The sequence below is a fragment of the Oncorhynchus mykiss genome, chromosome 13, assembly GCF_013265735.2.
Source record: "Oncorhynchus mykiss isolate Arlee chromosome 13, USDA_OmykA_1.1, whole genome shotgun sequence".
Lineage (NCBI taxonomy): Eukaryota > Metazoa > Chordata > Actinopteri > Salmoniformes > Salmonidae > Oncorhynchus > Oncorhynchus mykiss.
Window position 1 is genome coordinate 61975139 of NC_048577.1, and position 18366 is coordinate 61993504.

Consider the following 18366-nt stretch of genomic DNA (forward strand, 5'->3'; position numbering starts at 1 on the left):
GGAAGAGGATTGTGAGGACAACAACACACAACAAGACAAACACAGTGGCCCCCACCCCCATCTCCACCCACTCACCACCTCTGATGATGGGCACAGAGTGGACCTCCACCATGAGGAAGGAGAGCAGGTGGAGGATGATGGCCCTGCAGGGGGGAGAGTTGTCCTTGAAGCACACTGTTGAGACCAGGTCTATGAAGAAGGCGTTGCACTGCTTCCTGAAGCGGGCGCTCTGGTTGATGAGAACTCTGTATAATAATATGATTGACACAATCGTGACCAACAATTCAATTCCGTTACAGTATTGATGGGTTCTGACTCTAAACTTGAAATGGTGTGAATTATCAGGTATCCTATTGAAATATTGAGGGCAATAGTCTGGTTTCTACACCAGAAGTTAATGGGTATATGTAGGAGGAATGTATATGGTGGAGGCAATTCAGTTTGGAATGTATTGAGTAAATGGAAGGCAATCACATGTTTGCATGACGGTGGAGAGATGTGGTTTAGTGAGGAAGGGGGTCGAGGTCAGGTCAGGTCACATTTAGGGAGAAGGAACAGTTTATGGCCCGCATCACTTAACTTCCTGCCTAGCAATACAGAGAAAGAGGAGACTTCACCCAAACTGGGGTATATATACTACCACTGGTGGAAATATGTCTGTCTTATGCAGCTGTAAACTTGGTTTGAGCTTTAATAATCTTCCATGAGTGTTTACAAGGTTCATTTAGAACCTAACAGTATGAAAGCACTTAAAACTGGTGAGCCTAAAATGCATACACAAAAACGGTATTAGGTAATTAACGAATGGCAGTGAAACTAATGAATGGCAGGGAAATGAATGAATGAATTGAAGCTTAAATAACAATAAAACATTCAAATAAGATTAAATCACAATAAAGTCAGAGTTATTTCCATGAGGTTATCTTCTTCAGATAACAGAGCCATCAGTATGTCTAATAACCTTAGTCATGTACTAATCAATATGAGAGGGTCCGCCCTCACCTTATGTCTTCAGAGGGCCTGAGAGCGAAGTCGTCTGGCACAGCCTGCATGCAGAGGGGACAGAACATCTGACCTGGGACCAGCCACTGTCTGATGCAGGCCAGGCAGTAGATGTGGTCACACGGCAGGCTCAGGGGGTCATGGGGGTCGCTCATACACACAGGGCACGGCTGGAAGCCAAACCTGGACACGGACAAGATATTGGTATGCAAGTAAAGCATACAGCATGCAGGGCGTTAAGTTTGTTAAAATTATAGAGCTAGACACTAGTTATACACTATAATGAAGGCCCTGAGTTTTTCTTTGTTATGTGAATGTGACCAGGAAAAACTCCAGGTCCTTGTATATACCCACTATAAGTAAGGCACTGAGGTTTTAGTGGTCAGAGTCTAATCATGATCCAGCCATATGCTTCCTTTGTGGTATAATACCAGCCAATCTCTGCTTTGCTGGATCAGGATTCTAATAGAAATATACTTCCAGACAGATGCAGAAGGAAAGGGAATCCGTACCTGAAAATGCGCTCCATTGCTCCGTCTTTGCAGGCTTTCAGTATACCGATCACCGCCTCAAACGGCTTCTTCATTTTCAGGTCAGAGTCCTTCTCCAGGATCTTGATAGAACAAAGACAACAAATGCCATTTTGAAAGGAAAGGAAAAATGACACTGAGCAAAAAGATAAACTCAACATGTAAAGTGTTGGTCCTATGTTTCATGAGCTCAAATAAAAGATTGCAGACATTTCCCATATGCACAAAAAGCGTATGTCTCTCAAATTTTGGGCACAAATTTGTTTGCATCCCTGTTAGTGAGCATTTATCCTTTACCAAGATAATCCATCCACCTGACAGATGTGGCATATCAAGAAGCTGATTAAACAGCATGATCATTACACCTTGTGCTGGGGACAATAAACCTGCACATTTTAGAGCGGCCTTTTGTCATACAACACAATGGCACATATGTCTACAATTTTGAGGGAGCGTGCAATTGGCATGCTGATTGCAGGAATGTCCACCAGAGCTGTTGCCAGAAAATGTCATGTTCATTTCTCTACCACAAGCCTCCTCCAAACTTGTTTTAGAGAATTTGGCAGTACATTCAAAATTGGCCTCACAACTGCAGACCACATGTATGGTATCGTGTGGGTGAGCGGTTTACTGATGTCAACGTTGTGAATTAGTGCCCAATTCGTTTGTGAAGCATCACAGCACAGTTGGAAAATAGAAATCCAAAAAGGATGACGTTGAGAGATAGATGGGAGAGGTTGAATGTTCAGGTTGAATTTTTTATTTTATTTTATTTCACCTTTATTTAACCAGGTAGGCTAGTTGAGAACAAGTTCTCATTTACAACTGCGACCTGGCCAAGATAAAGCATAGCAGTGTGAACAGACAACAACACAAAGTTACACATGGAGTAAACAATAAACAAGTCAATAACACAGTAGAAAAAAATTTAAAAGAGTCTATATACATTGTGTGCAAAAGGCATGAGGAGGTAGGCGAATAATTACAATTTAGAAGATTAACACTGGAGTGATAAATGATAATGCGCAGGTAGAGATACTGGTGTGCAAAAGAGCCGAAAAGTAAATAAATAAAAACAGTATGGGGATGAGGTAGGTAAATTGGGTGGGCTATTTACCGATGGACTATGTACAGCTGCAGCGATCGGTTAGCTGCTCAGATAGCAGATGTTTAAAGTTGGGGAGGGAGATAAAAGTCTCCAATTTCAGCAATTTTTGCAATTCGTTCTAGTCACAGGCAGCAGAGAACTGGAAGGAAAGGCTGCCAAATGAGGTGTTGGCTTTAGGGATGGCTTTACTTAAAAATCATACAATGTGATTTTCTGGATTTTTGTTTTAGATTCCGTCTCTCACAGTTGAAGTGTACCTATGATAAAAATTACAGACCTCTACATGCTTTGTAAGTAGGAAAACCTGCAAAATCGGCAGTGTATCAAATATTTGTTCTCTCCACTGTATATATTTACCCCAAAAATATATGGGGGATTGGAAATGATGCAGACAATTACATTAATGGAACCAATATTCTTTCCTCAATATTAAGCAGATCCACCCCTTTAAAAAGGCATAAGCTACGGACAATGTACACAATTGCATTTTATCAATGGCAATTTCAATGTACAGAGATACCGTGATGAGATCCTGAGGCCCATTGTCATGCCATTCATCCGCCGCCATCACCTCATGTGTCAGCATGATAATGTATGGCCCCATGTCATAAGGATCTGCACACAATTCCTGGAAGCTGAAAATGTCCCATTTATTCCATGGCCTGCATAATCACCAGACATGTCACCCATTGAGCATGTTTGAGATGCTCTGGATCAACGGGTACGACAGCGTGTTCAAGTTCCCGCCAATATCCAGCAATTTCACACAGTCATTGAAGAGGAGTGGGACAACATTCCACAATCAACAGCCTGATCAACTCTATGCAAAGAAGATGCCTCGCTGCATGAGGCAAATGGTGGTCACACCAGATACTGACTGGTTTTCTGATCTTTTTACAGTGTCTGTGATCAAGAGATTCATATCTGTATTCCCAGTCATGTGAAATCCATAGATGAAATTAATTTATTTCAATAGACAGATTTCCTTATGTGAACTGAAACTCAATAAAATCTTTGAAATTGTTGCATATTGCATTTAGGAGTGGTGTGGTTACCTGTTACACTGACTAAAATAGACCACTGAAGGCCACCATTTTATTTAACTAGGCAAGTCAGTTAAGAACAAATTCTTATTTACAATGACGGCCTACATTGGTCAAACCTGGGCCAATTGTGCGCCGCCCTATGGGACTCCCAATCACGGCCGGTTGTGATACAGCCTGGATTCAAACCAGGGTGTGTGTAGTGAAGCCTCTAGCACGGAGATGCAGTGCCTTTGACCGCTGTGCCACTATACAGTACTATACATACACTAAAATGAGGTTTCCCAGACACAGATTAAGCCCAATCCTGGAGTTAAATTATTTTTGATGGAGATTCTCAATTGACATCATTATTCCTATAGATATGACCCCAGACCACACTGACCTGGCACAACCCTCTGGTGTGCTCCAAGACCAGAGGGTTCAGCTTCTTCTCCACCGCCTCGATGCCCAGTAACATGTGCTCCACAAACAGAGACAGGGTGACGACGCGGTTCCACCCAGTCCTACAGAAACCACAGAAAAAACAAGTCACAAAAAAAATACAACTGGCATTCTGTTGTTCTAAAGTTTTAGCAGCTACCAAATAATACAAAACTGCCCTTCAGATGACTGGACAGCTTTACACTTCTTTTAAATCAAAATTCAATAAAGGGACAATGCAACAAACAAAAAATAACAGTTGATAAATAGAGTCAGTTTATATACTGGCCATGTCAATGTCACTGTGTCAACCTTGCCATTCAAGTTCCAGGTCATTGAGATTGAATCCCTGTTAACTCACTGAACTCTGTGGACCATGGCCATGCTCCTGTCCTTATAGTGTCTCAGATTCTCCTCGGAGCAGACCAGCTCGATGGGAACCTGGAGCCTCTTGACCTGTCTGAGCCAGACCAGCCGCTGGCCGTCCGTGTCCAGAGTCTGGGGCTCCAGGTACTCTACACAGGCCACGGCCGCATACACGTCCAGCACCTGGGGAGTTAACACATGCTTTGAGGGGTAACGCAGTCTCATGTAGCTAGACATTGCATTATCACATTGGCTCTGCATCCTGGCAGAGGAGAACATAGATGCCAGGCACACAAGGCTATGGTCAATGTAAAATGACACAATGCAGAGGAATATACTTAAGATATCCTTGTTCCTGAAAATGGTTTATATGAACACAAGTATTCGTGCCAATACAACACAAGCCACACAGCATAAAGGAGTGATATTACAGCAAGCATCTCCCCTACGCTTGAGCTAAAACACAAATATTTACCTTCCATTTCATCTCTACCAGCATTCAAAAGACTGGAAGAAAACAAATGTATCATTGCTTGAAATAAAATGAAGAATCCCTTTAACACTGAACTGGCCTGCTATACTAGACTTCAGTGGAGGCTGCTGAGTGGAGGACGGCTCATAATAATGTGTGTTGCTCCTGGTTTTCATTTCAAGATGTTCACACTTAGAAGCCTCGCGCTCTGCTTGCGCTGGCCCACAGTTCGGACTCCAGTGCAGCTGGTATAGAACATAGTGTTTTTCCAACGCCCCAGTGGAGCTTCCCAGTAATACTGACCAGTTCATCCCCCTCTCTGGCATGTGTGTTCCCCCGGAGGACCTGGGCCAACTGGGGCTCCATGCTGATCATCCTGGACAGGTTCTGCAGGCGGTTCTTAAACTCATGGTAGGCAGCGTGGACCCAGGGCAGCGAGGTCACTTCCTTCCCTATGACGTCATCGTGACGCAGCCGCAGCTCGTTCACACAACAGGTCAAGGCACCGCAAAGGAGCTGGATGGTTGGTTAGGATGTATGGATGCGTACACACACACACACAAACTAATAATTAACACCTTGAAATAACAATTCAATTCATCTTTATTTAGGCAGGACTCTCCAGTCAGAAACAGACATCCATGTTTTCCAATGATTGCTGGGATCCATAAAAACAGACTAATGACATAATTTTATAAATGTTGACAGTAAAAGAATGAAACTCGTTACCTGCAGATCCTCTTGACAGGTCACATTCATGGTCATGGAGATGAAATCCTGCAAGTACCTGTGGAAGAACTCAGCCTGCATCTCCGGGTCTGCCTCTGAGATGTAGCGGCCCAGTGGGGTCTTCCTAAAGAACTCCTCAAACTGGCCCTGAGTGTGACCTGAACATCCCAGAAACACCATAACTAGGTTAAATGAAGAGAAAATAACATCCTTCCTAGATAGAGACCTAGTACTGAAGAATTATTGAACACAACACATAGACTACAACCAGGGATGTAGCAGTAAAACAATGCTGAACGTTGGTCAAAACGTAATGCCCTATTCACTAAATAAATTAACGATCCTCCAATACAACCCCTGGTTACAACATTACAGGGTTCCCAAACTGGAGGCCTTAAGGTTTTCTGATAAAACAATAGAATACTTTTTTATTTTCGTTGTTGGACATTAGACTGTAAAAACACCAGGAAATCAGCTCCAGGTGATTTAAATGTAAGAAATCTGTTCCAAAGCATTCCCACGCATAACAGAGAGAGATGTGATTGTATACCAATGTAATCAGGGTTTGAAATGATTCTGTTTTAGTTAAACATATCTGTTTGGGCTTCTTGCGGTCTACAAATGACTTGAAATTATGTTCCGGCCCCCCAACAAAAAAAGAAAATGGGCCCTCGGCTGAATCTGATGATCCCTGACATATAAGTTAGACATATGAGGTATTGTCATAACCCACTACCTTCATGCTGGAGAGCATGGACCCAGAGTTCATCCAGGTAGTCCCTGATCCTCCAGCTGAAGGGCATGATACAGCCGATGTTCTTGTCCAGCCCAATGTAGTTCTGGACCAGGATGGTCTTTGACTCTGAACTGGGACAGGAAGCGAGGGGTTAATATAGAGTGGCAAGAGAGAGGGAGTTGTTGATTCACTGACATTCTAGAATCAGAGCTGACAGAAGACAGCATCTCTAGTCTTGAACACAGAAATATAATTACTAGAAGGGACAAAGCCCCTCAGACCATGGTAATTTGACTGTAATACTCAATATGGCCGCCGGTCCACCCATTGTAGAACAACAACTTGATTAGAAATGGCTGTTCTTGTCATTTTATTTCTATGCTCTCTAGTCCAACAACATAAACATTGCTGTGACAGTACAGTACTTACTTGCGGTCCAGTTTTGTGTAGGGAACCTCGAGTAGTTTGTCGTTCCCAAAGATGTCCAACCAGAGTTTCTTAACCGCCTCTCCAGAGTTGGAGTCCAGCAGAATGTCCAGGTTGCGGTCGCGGTCGATGACAGAGACCAGCTGGGCCAAGAAGGGAATAACCACAGTCTGCACCCTTTTCCATAGGGTGTGTCTGGTACAAAAAAGTAGAAAATCAGTTTAGCAGAGCCGTTTATGGGCAATATGGTACAAGGCAAAATGTATGGTTATTTGGCCAATCAAAAATATCTTATGTCCGTTTTAAAAAGTTAGTTAAAAAAAAGTTATCTTTAAAGTCCCTTTGAATTTACAATGAGAATTTGTACTGGCATAAGAGGTTTTGAAATCATAGTGGTCACTCACCTGAATGTCCCTCCTTCCTGCAGTGCGTCAATGTTGGACGCCTCCTTGATGACCCAGTTATTTGAGGACAGTTTGAGCGTGTTGTCATCATGGGTCGACAGCAACGAGTGAAGACGTCTCTTCACGGTCCTCAGAAATTCAGCTGTTCAAGAACATTCATAGTCTGAGTATTATCATTGAGAATGGAATGCATGTCAATGATGACCCATTGTTGTGCTGTATCCATGCAAGATTGGATATGGTAATGCCAGAGAAGTATGGAGATCGCTTGTAGAGTCTCTCAATTTTCAAACTTCTCCGGCGCTAGCACGCACTACTGCTTAGATTTAGCACGCCAATGGGTAAACAGTTATTAAGAATTGGCCTAAACAGCAATAATAACATATTTATTTTATATAGCACTTATTACTACAAGAAGAATCTCCAAGTCGCTTTAAAAATCTAAAAATAAACAATTAGTACTATAGTAGTTATCCTACCTCTTATTTGTTGGTTGTCAGTCAGGAGTGTGAGCAGGATCTCCACTCTCCTGGTACTACGGACTCCGCCCTCCAGCTGGTCTCTGAGCATACCCACTGCGCTCTGCACACAGCTACGTACCAGCGCCGTGGTGTCCACAACACTCCCCCAGCTCTGCAGTAGGAACATGGTCAAGACACATGAAACACGAGGAAGGTGTTCCAAAACAACATGGTTTATGTACAGTTAAACAACATGGGTTATGTACAGTAAAACAACATGGGTTATGTACACATGATATTTAAAATGGTGCTACAAACAGGATTGTTTGGAATTTTTGCAGTATTACTGTAATTTTTACAAGAGGAAGTCCATCATACAGAATGCAAAAACAATATTGTAGAAAATAATAACAGCTAAATATTAAAATGTTAAAGTCTAACATCCAAAAGTGCATCCTCTTTTAAAGCATTAGATTGTATCTCAGTTTATAATGCTAAATAGTGTAGACCTGTCATATAGGACCTTTCAACCAAAACTATGATGATTTCTACACTGTTTGTACAATATCAGTGCCTGTTTTGTCACAAACTGAAATTGAGTGTGGAATTTTAGCAACCAGGAAATTACATTTGCACTAAATAACACAGCCACGAAGTCAGAACGGCAATCCCATTTTGACAACGGATGCCCCTCTGGCGAAGAGAAATCAATAGACAAATATCACAGCCAATCACAACACTGGCGGGTAAGTAATGGTGTAAAACTCACTGTTTGGTCTTCATGTTCCAATTCCTGTTGCTCTGTCTCAGTGTACATGTCATCTACCTCCATCGCTGTGCATAAACATACAAGGCTCTTTTAACGATGTCAACAGGTCATTTTTTCTGAAGAAGTGTATCATTTTGTATCATTCATGACATTTTGTCATGATCATCAACACGAGTCTTAAAGGTCATTCACCTTCAGGCTCATCCTTTTTCTCCTCAAACAGTTGACTGATGGTAAGGTTTCTCAAGGCTTTGATATCTGACACAATATCTTTCGATCTTCTGAGGTCATCAATATGAACCGACCTCCAGGGGTCTATATTGGATTTGGAAAAAATAATAACTTCATAAACGTTTTTTTTTTTTACAAAAGTTTTCAATCTCGGATTATCTTTTGAGCACGTATCCCATTTCAACATGTTCTAAAGTTGTCAAATGTTTGAACCAATGATAACTTCACCTCCATGAAATCCGACATAGGATGTCCCTCCTTCCATTCTTGGCAATTTAGTAATGAAGTAGACGAAGACCTTGCCTCCCATCTCCACTTGTCTTGATTTGTTGATTTCATTGATGGCAGAATATCTGAAATTAATTAGATAAATTATTAGATATAATCAGATTTCGTTTTTTTAAATGTATTTATTTAATGACATGTATTCCAGACTTCACTTACTTGGCAGAGGCAATGAGATTTGCACTGTGCGACGCTTCATCAAAATCTGACTGAATGATCAGTATTTTGTTGCCAGATGTATTCTCTCTCCCATTTCCAGATGTGAGGAAATGACTAAGAAGAGAGCAATGTTTTTAACCTGACCAAAAGGTTTCAACTCAACGGCTAATGGACAATCAGTTAAGCATGATGAGGATGAACTAAAAGGTGTCAAACCTGATCTTCTTGAGGAAGGAGTGCTCAGTGTCAAACTGCTGAAGAGAGAGAAGCTCGACATTGTTCACGACCTCTTCCAGTGGCCCAACATCTGATGCTGTTAAAAGTCTGGAAAAGGTAGTCACCTTGGAAAGTAAAAAAAAATTAAAATAGGACTATATAAACAAACGTTTAATAAGAGTTATATAATGTCATGTCCTAAAGTTGCCAGGGTTTTCAGAAATCCTGGTTGGAGAACTCCCTCCTGATTATGGGAATCCCCCAATCAAGATTTCTGAAAAAACTAAGAATTATTGGAATATTGAAAGCCTACATTTGATTGTGGTAATTTAAAAAAATATATATATAACAAATTGTTACCTCTGTGAAGGAGGAATGGCACTGCTCGTCCTGTTGAGTGTGAGAGAAGATGAAGTCGGCCAAAGAGCTGTGCTTCTGGTCCTCAAAATAGATCCTGGCCAGATGTTCACTCTCCACCCTGGGGAGAACAGTGCAGTCCAGCCGAACCACCGAGTCTGGAGTGGCACAGTTCAGAAGGATCAGTTTGGCCTCGTCCAGGACTCTTCTTTGGGGGTCGGAAATGTCTGTCTCTCCCCTTTGCTTCTCTGTCATTTGGAGGACCACTGAAGCACACGTGTCGGAATGGTAGCCAATGAAAACGTCAGGAGGTAGGTACTTGTATGTCTGGGGGGCCATGGTGTGTTGGTTATTGAGGGCCACAAACTGCCCAACCCATTTCTCCAACTCCACAACAACTGCTCTTTGTTCCTCCTTGAGAACTGTATGGATGTCCAGATAGTGCTTCTCAAGCCTGTTGATGAGAGGGATTGGAAACTGTTTGTAGACCACCTCTTTCTCCTCAATGACAATGAGCCTGAAGTCTTTGTGAACTCTGCATTTGACACGATGTGTCCCCAGTCCCAGGTCAACGTACTTCTGTCCTCCCAAGCAGACGTAATACTGGTTCAGAGCATCGTAGAGACTTTCGTAGAGGTTCTGCAAGTTCAGGAGCACGACGGTTCGACCGGTTTCCATGCAGATCTTGACTCGGTTGATGTTGCGGCAGATCTGGGTGTACTCTTGGTCCTTGGGGAAGCTAGACCCGAAGATAATCTCTGGCTGGCAGCTCTCAGAGAAGAAAGTCTGCTGCAGGATCTGTAGTGCTGCATAGTTCTTGGTCAGAACTAGCAAGTAGCGGCACTCATCCTCCTGGCCAATCGCAGAAATGTTTTGTCTGACAAGATTGATGGTGCTGATGCTCTCCAGATTCAAGTTGATCTGTATCTTCTGGAGCCTTTGGGTGAAGACTGTGACTGCATCCACGTCGTCCCTGCCACTGAAGTTCCTGAGGACCGCCTCCACAATCTTCTCTGCACTAGGCCTCTGTTCGGAAGCCTTGGTCACTGCGAAAACCATCTTGATCAAGCTGTAGTAGTCACGCAAACCAAAGAAACCTTTCCCTTGTTTACGGCAGATGTTTAGGTAGGCCCTGGCAAAGGGTTGGAAGAAATCCCTGACCTTCTCCAAAATCATTGTGTCAGACGAGCATATACCTTTAGCGCTCTCAATCAGCTCTTTCTCGTCGGGGTCGCAACGTGAGACGAAAATGCCTCTATTCATCTTCGCAGGATCCAAAGCCCAGTTGGATATGCCGATGAATCCAACCTTTTTGTGCGGTAGCGGCTCATCATCGATGCATCCCTCTTCTAGCAGAGGATGGAGGGTTTTCAGGGGCATTTTGGGAGAATCCTCAGCCAAGCCAATCTCATCCAGCACCACCACAGATATATACTCGTTCAGGTTCTTCCCCTCCTGGAAGCGACCACATTGCTTGAATGTGTTGATGATGCCCTCCGGTGTGGAGTGAGGGCTGCACTGGAAGGACACCAGGTGAATCTGCTTAAGCCTTTTGTAGAGGTCAGAGTGTGCGGCTTGGCCCTGCATGGCGTCTGCCACCAAGGTTTTAGACAGAGATTTTGAACTCCCAGGTTTCCCCACCAAGAAGAGGGGGATTCTCAGCTCTATACAGACCACCATCATGAAGACATTCTCTTTCAGAGCGTTGTTTCGTGCAATAGTTTCGCCCAAGGGCACTCCGCTCAGAAGGAGATCCTGCATGAGGGAGATCTCTTGCATCACTTTGAATGGGGTGTAGGTTTCAGTGAGGTATTTGCAGATTCTCTGTCTGTACTTGTCCTTGTTTTCCAAACAGGCATGGTAGCATATTCCCAGAGCCATCACTACAGACCACAAGACTGGGTCTCTTGCTTCTGGCTCCCTCTGGTTCCTCTCACTCCTCTCTGCGTTTTGATTTCTCTGATACTGATTTAGCTCAGCAAGCAGCATCGCATGGTTTTTGTAGAACCACACAAAGGCTTGCATGCAACGTTCTACATCCCTCAGACTTACGAAGCTACATTCGTCTTTCCTTGTCCGCATGTACCTCTGCGAAGCAGACAGGACATCCGCGATCAACCTGGTGTATACTATATCAATTGTGTTGGTCTCAACCACCCTCTGGACAATCTGCTGGATGTACATTTTTTCAGTGTGATCATTGAGCTGGCCAAAGTCCCACACCAGAGGTATCATGCTGGGGGGCAAGGCCTGGACTCTGTACACCAACTGGCGGAGAGGGATGGAGCCCAGCTTCTCATCAGTCTCTTCAGCTCGGACTCGATATCCCAGTCCAGCAGATTCCAACCTCTGAATCATCTCATCAGTGTGTTTTCTGTAAGGGTTGCATGCGGCGATGATCTGCAAGCCGCAATGGGGCACCAAACACTCTCCCTCCACTGTATTATCACAGAGGACTTCCTTGATACTGCTGATGGCTTCCGTGGTGTTGGCTTCGTCAAAGAAGAGGACAGAGTCAAAGCTGTAGTCTTGTTTGTTGGTGAACGCAATGGCTTCTGCTTCCCGGATTTTGGTGTAGATCATGTCTGAGCTGGTCCCACCATGAACTTTGACTAGCTTCATGTTCTCCGTGGCCACTCCGCTCCTCCTAAGCTCACATAGGAATTTAATGAGCCTTGTCTTCCCACAGCCTGTCTCCCCCATGATGATGACTGGGATGCCACACCTGAAACGCATGTGGATGGCCAGCATCTTCAGTATATTGTCAGTGGTGAGCTCATATGTTTCATCAGGATCAAGAGGCCACTGGATTCCCAAAACATTGCAAAGGCGTTCAATCTTCTCCCCTCTGGGCAGTTGGTCAAAGTCGATATTGAAAGGGACTCTCTGTAGCTTTAGACCCTCATACAGCTCTCTGGTCATGATGTCTCTTTTGATCACCCTTCTTGTGGATGGATCGATGGCGTCAACAGAGTTCTGTTCGTTGGGCTGAAGATGGAAGCCAATGAAGGTCATGGACACATGGTCATCGTTGAAGAAGATGTATGGATGTGGTTCTGACTCCCATCTCTTCCTGATCCGGAAGGGTGCCAAGTCTTCATCGCTGACCCCAGTCAGGTCCATTTGCTGCCTCCCGGGGCTCTGGTCAGAGATGCTGAGGGACGGTGTGGCAAAGTCCTTGGCCATCAGTATCATGAAGTCCACCACAAAGTTCTTGAATCCCTGGAGGGTGTCCCCGGTGAAAGAGGCATCACAAAAGACTGACGTCTCACAGTCTCGTAGTTGAAGGTTTAGGAACCATGCGAAATTCCTTAACTCTGCCCACGATGGGTCCATTATGCCACAGAACATAAAGAGCATCTGCAGACATTCTACATAAGTGCCTTCCACCCCATTGTACATGAAGGTGTCCAGGTCGATTTGATTATGGAAACGCGTCAGATACTGGTAGGGTCGTTGGTATGCTTCACTCCTGAACTCTTTGTCATCCATGAATGGGTCTTCAAGCTTTACAAAGGAGGGGTCCTCCCGCATCCTCATTTCCAGATCTAGAACCTCTTTTGGTGGGCGGCAGAAGACATTTGGGAACACATCCAGGAATGTGGAGTTGGCACGTGCATTCTGTATATAAATAAAGTGTGAGGAACGAAAGTGTGAGTGTTCTTTTTCTCTTATCACAATGAAAATGTATGGGATTTAACACCAAGAGACTAAATATTTACCGTTCTTGGGCCATTTCTGGGCAAGTTTACTGTTGACTGTAGGATCTCAATGACATAAAGCTGTTTGTTGCTGCATTTCCACATCCTTCCCTCAGAATCCATCAAATATCCCAAGACCAACAGTTTAAAGAGAAACTCATAGAGGCCTTTCCGCACCTGTTGATAAAACATGTTTAAAAAAGAATTTCAGCAAAATATCACTAAATGAATCTAATTGGTAAACATTCTATCAAAAAATAGTTAAACTATCACTAAACAAATTATAATGACCAATAGGCTACAGTATATTTACCGAAGATGTGACATCGAAGTGGAAGATGATGAGCTCTTTCGACTTGGGGGTATTCAGCAGAGACTGAAGAATAACATTCTCATCAACCCTTGGCTCGATCAAGCGGATGCATTTCAGCAGTGACGGCTTCTTGGTGGAGTGTTTCAGTTTTTCATACAGCCTCTTGATGTAAAGGGACTTACCTGAAAGTGTGAAGATCATTGTCATTATTTTAAGCATAAATCCAGCGGATAAGTAGGATATATCAAACCACCAATTCAATGATCAACACAGGAGTTTACATAAACTGAAGGCCAAATATACTCACCAACTCCAGCTCTACTGGACGACACAACTCCAACAAACATCCTGTCCTTGAACACAGCAGCAGCACTGCTCTGATCTGACGGGACCGTGTAGTGTTTGTTGAGGTACCTCTGGATGCTGCTCAGGGGTTCCTGGGGCACCATGTGTAACCTGTACTGGCTGAAGGCTGAGGGAAGGTAGGCATGCTCTCTGTCCGAGCTGCAGATGATCACGAGCCTGTAGTCCTTCCTGCTCTGCATTTTAATTCGCTGGAAAAAGCTCTCCACCTTGGAGCTGACTTCGTAGCTAAGCTGATCGCCGTAAAGCATGGTGTAAATCTTCTCTCCTCTGTAGCCGGCGGTGAGGCAGCGTCTGAGGAACAGCTCCACCTGCTCGTAAGGCATGGAGGAGTTGCACAGTAGGACCTCATCGTATGTGGGCAGCGGCTCGTGTTTGCTGCTCATGTAAATGGAGATGCAAGACGTCAGGATCTCGTCGTGTGGGGAAACTATGAGGTTTGGACTCCCGATAGCCAGGCCCTTGGGCATCAATCTTTCAATGCTTTTGTATTTCTTCTCATCAGTCATGTCTCCTTCATTCTCATCACCTATGTTGGCCAGAATTTCTAGCAGTTTTCCGAAGTTTCGGACGTCGAGAGTGTCTGGGAGGAAAGAATTCATGTCTCTCATGTAGGCGTTCCACATCAAGTCCAACTTTCCTGAGCCGCTAATGTGCTCCACAAGACTTGGAAGATTGTCTGAAGAGAGATTCAACTCTCCAATGAAATCCAGACCTCCCTGTACACCGCTCGGCACCTCAACAAAAGTCTGGAAGTCAATGTCCTCATTTTGCACAGGTGGGTTAGTGAGGATCTCGTATTGCAGAGTGTGCCAGGTTTGCCTAAGATCGGAAGCTGTGCAGTTGGGTTTGACAAAGGAGAGCATCATGAGAACTTGGTCCTCCAAATTCGACACATTCTGCTGAGTCAGCTTACAGCACAGGTACACAATCTGCTCGGCGGTGTAGTAGTTCAGGTAGTAATTGTTGGATCTCTGTTTGTCCATGAAGTCGTTCCAGTACTTCAGACACTTCTCCATCTTCCTGCACAGCTCAGGAAGCTGCTCCACGATGCTGCCCTCCACCATAATCACACTGACAACGCTGCCAAGGTTGAAGTCCATGATGATGCCGGCGTCTTGGCTGAGGGAACTACAGTTGATGTTGGCCTCCCAGTGTCTGAACAGGGGGTTCCCTGCCGTGAACAGGGCAATGAATGCCACAGCTAGCCTCTGGACACTGGCGAAAACCTGAGGAAAAGAACACAAAGTGAATCCTTGTTTAGAACATCCCATACCAAATGCTCCTCTCTTCTATAACTATATGACTACCAAGCTCACCCTGAAGAAGAGGCTTCAACCTTACCTGACATGCATGGTTAAATAAAAGGTTAAATTAAAGAAAGAAAAATAGTACAGTACCTCTGCAAACTGGTCCACCTCACACTGGCCCTGGTCCCCTTTCCCAGACATGAGCATGAGTTTGTTCTGCAGTTCCCTCAGGTCCTCCAGGGAGTAACGGCGCATCTCATGGCCCTCGTCGTGCTCCTCTGGGATCTGCAGTTTCAGGGCCGTGTCCAGGTTCAACTGGAAGGACAAAAATACAAAAATGATGCTGAAGCATGGCACTGTAGAACTATGACAAATATTCTACTCCACTGAAGTATCATTCTACACACTGGAGTGGTAAACGTTTTAACCAAACTTCAAAGTGTCGGTAAGCAGTTGGAACAAAGTTCTGGCTAAAATGAACACGAGTAACAGCTGATAATTCTAAAGATGGTTGAAACTAACAACTGTATATTCTATGGATTGTTGTTCAGGTCTACCTTCTTTTGGTTCTGGGCACTGATGATGTAGATTCCTTTACTGTTGATGGCTGATGCTAAGGAGAGAGAGGATAGTTCCACAGATCCATGGCTGTCCTTCACAGTCTTCAACCACTCCAGGTGGCGTGCTGTGTCACGCTGCAATAAGGACATTCACAGTCAGGTAGTTTTCCACTTTTAAAGGGATAGTTATCTTTAAGTTTTGGCTTATTTAAGGTAGGTTGAAAGTAAGTTAAATATCATAAAACGTCCTCACCAGCTTCTTTGGGAGGTTGTTGTCATTGTCCAATGCCCTCCACAGCTTCTTCAGCACCTCCTTGAAGGCCTGGAAACCGGAGTCTGGCTTCAATTCGTACAGCATCGGAGAGTAACCCAGGACAGCATCATGGAAGCAGGCCACGCGGTCCACGTCGAGGTCATTCTCTCCAGCAGAGATGGAAGCCAGGTCAACAAACACTTTAAGCTCGTTGATATCTGGAATAGAGCACAACAGACTGATTAATCCAATAGCACTACATTTATCCCACAATGGGTAATTGTGCAGACAAGCAGTTCAGATACAGTATAACAAATAACATGAGACCTCATGATAATCACATGAAATATAACTACACAAAACATGACTGTCTATTTTCAATAGATACAGTTAGTGACTGATTACTGACAGGTTACTCTCTTGAAGGTAAAGATGATCACCCCGTGTACCTTCAAGAGCCTCTTTAACCCAGATGACAAAGTTTTTCCTGAGGCCGAGCTCCTGGAGACACAGTCTGCGGGGCTCTGTGATGTCCACCAGAACCAGCTTTGTCTGCATCAGGTCATTGTCAATACGATCCAGGTGCTCCCTCTTAAAGTCCTCATGCGTCTGACAACAGAGAAATACAGAATTTGTTTGAGTATTGTTTGTTCTACCAGTACTTGGCTGAATACTTGTTTCTGATTGGCTGAAAGGTTTAATACACAGTTTAGTTCCATGCAGAAAAACGCCACGGGTGTCAGCTCAAATGTAAATTACCCTTTTAAATTCAAGTGTAGCGCGACATCCGCTCGATGCAGTTTATTAGCTAGCTCGCATTAATTTGTAAAACCAACTTTTAACGAGCACTGTCATTTTCAGCAGTGGTGGCCAGGACAGTGGTGGCTAGAAAGCTGATACAATGTTGCCTAGTGGCAAAAGCAAACTTGCTAACATTTTCTATGTTTGAGCGGTAGCTTAGGACAGTTGGTTGGCTAGAATAAGTTTATTACCAAGGTAACTAGCTAGCTAGCAACGTCAGTGAATGTGCACAAAACAAGATGACATTTGTTTTAAACCTGTGATAAATAAATGAAATGGCAATTCACACCAACTCACAACTTCTAGCAGTGTCTGCAGGACTTGGAAGTTGCCTTGAAGGTTGAGCGTCTGCTTGACCAACATGATGACCTGAGCAGACTCCACAGCCAGGTGAAGCTCGTGGTACTGCTCAATCTGGTGCACCCTTCTCTGGATCCACTGTTTGTTATCCGACTTGTCGTTTCTGCACATGATATCCAAGTCCTGCGCCAGCTCTTCGTACTTGCCCCTGTAGGCCTTGAAGAGAGTATCGACCTCTTCGAGCCGAAGGCTGCCGTTCTTCAGGCATTTGTAGATCTTATCGTACTTCGCGTAGCAAGGAAGAAAAATATCGCTGTGTATCTCGACTGGTCCTACAAAGTAGTCAACCGATTCCTCAGGGTCATAGTCTTCATCATATGCATCTCTTCTGGCAAGGTCTCGGGCCTGTTTCTCCCAGCACAACTTGAAGATGTAGCTGTCTTTAAATCTGTGCAGAACCTCTGCCATCTCTCTCACGTCGTCCTCAAGTTCGAAGAAGGTGACTACACCGGCCGTTGGAGAAGAGAGTTGGTCAAATGGATGGACCTCCATGAATTGGTCAAGGGTCATTGCTTCAATGTTGGTCTGTAGTCTTGCTTCCAAGCCTTCAAATTGAACTGCAACAGAGGGATAAAGCATGAAAACGATTAGGACCACTGATCAGACTGGCCAAACGCAACCTTCCCTGGAATGATTTTACTTTCATTCACCCATTTGACTTCTCACAAACACAGACCTGCTTAGCAGCTTTGTGTGGACCTTTGACTGAATACACACACACAAACACACCTACCTACGACATGTTCCTGTAGTTTGCGGCTCATGGTAAGCAGGACTTCCACCAGCTCCTTCTCATGGTAGACAGCTTTCACCTCCTCCTGCCTACACATTAGCAGCCTTTTCATGGGGGCGCTGTCCTTGTAGCGCTCATTCTCCGAAAGACAGTCTGCATTTAGATCCAAAACACACATTTCATAAGCAAACAGCACTAAGACTAATAAAAGAAGACAGCCTTTATCAACATTATGAAATCCTTTCATATGAACAAAGAACTTGGGTTGCAAAATTATGGAAATGTTCCAAAAGTTTATTTTTTATTTATTTTTTA

The 18366-nt window shown here is 44.1% G+C and overlaps 1 protein-coding gene across 9 annotated transcripts in view; it reads right to left on the reverse strand.

Annotated features, from left to right (window-relative positions):
* LOC110512085 (E3 ubiquitin-protein ligase rnf213-alpha-like) overlaps positions 1-18366 on the reverse strand; it is a 70054-nt gene that overhangs the window by 28487 nt on the left and 23201 nt on the right. For 8 of the 9 annotated variants that reach the window (XM_036941806.1, XM_036941799.1, XM_036941798.1 and 5 more), the window contains 26 exons: positions 18052-18204; positions 17256-17875; positions 16607-16766; positions 16158-16375; positions 15902-16039; positions 15495-15659; positions 14039-15323; positions 13732-13913; positions 13440-13595; positions 9721-13338; positions 9361-9485; positions 9145-9258; positions 8929-9053; positions 8662-8784; positions 8470-8534; positions 7719-7872; positions 7240-7381; positions 6839-7030; positions 6410-6540; positions 5674-5831; positions 5248-5460; positions 4468-4655; positions 4069-4189; positions 1515-1615; positions 1003-1185; positions 76-245 (listed from right to left, as the gene is read on the reverse strand). In XM_036941806.1, the coding sequence (XP_036797701.1) occupies positions 76-245; positions 1003-1185; positions 1515-1615; positions 4069-4189; positions 4468-4655; positions 5248-5460; positions 5674-5831; positions 6410-6540; positions 6839-7030; positions 7240-7381; positions 7719-7872; positions 8470-8534; positions 8662-8784; positions 8929-9053; positions 9145-9258; positions 9361-9485; positions 9721-13338; positions 13440-13595; positions 13732-13913; positions 14039-15323; positions 15495-15659; positions 15902-16039; positions 16158-16375; positions 16607-16766; positions 17256-17875; positions 18052-18204 (9000 nt within the window). The remainder of the gene's footprint in view (positions 1-75; positions 246-1002; positions 1186-1514; positions 1616-4068; positions 4190-4467; positions 4656-5247; positions 5461-5673; positions 5832-6409; positions 6541-6838; positions 7031-7239; positions 7382-7718; positions 7873-8469; positions 8535-8661; positions 8785-8928; positions 9054-9144; positions 9259-9360; positions 9486-9720; positions 13339-13439; positions 13596-13731; positions 13914-14038; positions 15324-15494; positions 15660-15901; positions 16040-16157; positions 16376-16606; positions 16767-17255; positions 17876-18051; positions 18205-18366) is intronic. The other variant, XM_036941805.1, reaches the window with a different exon arrangement.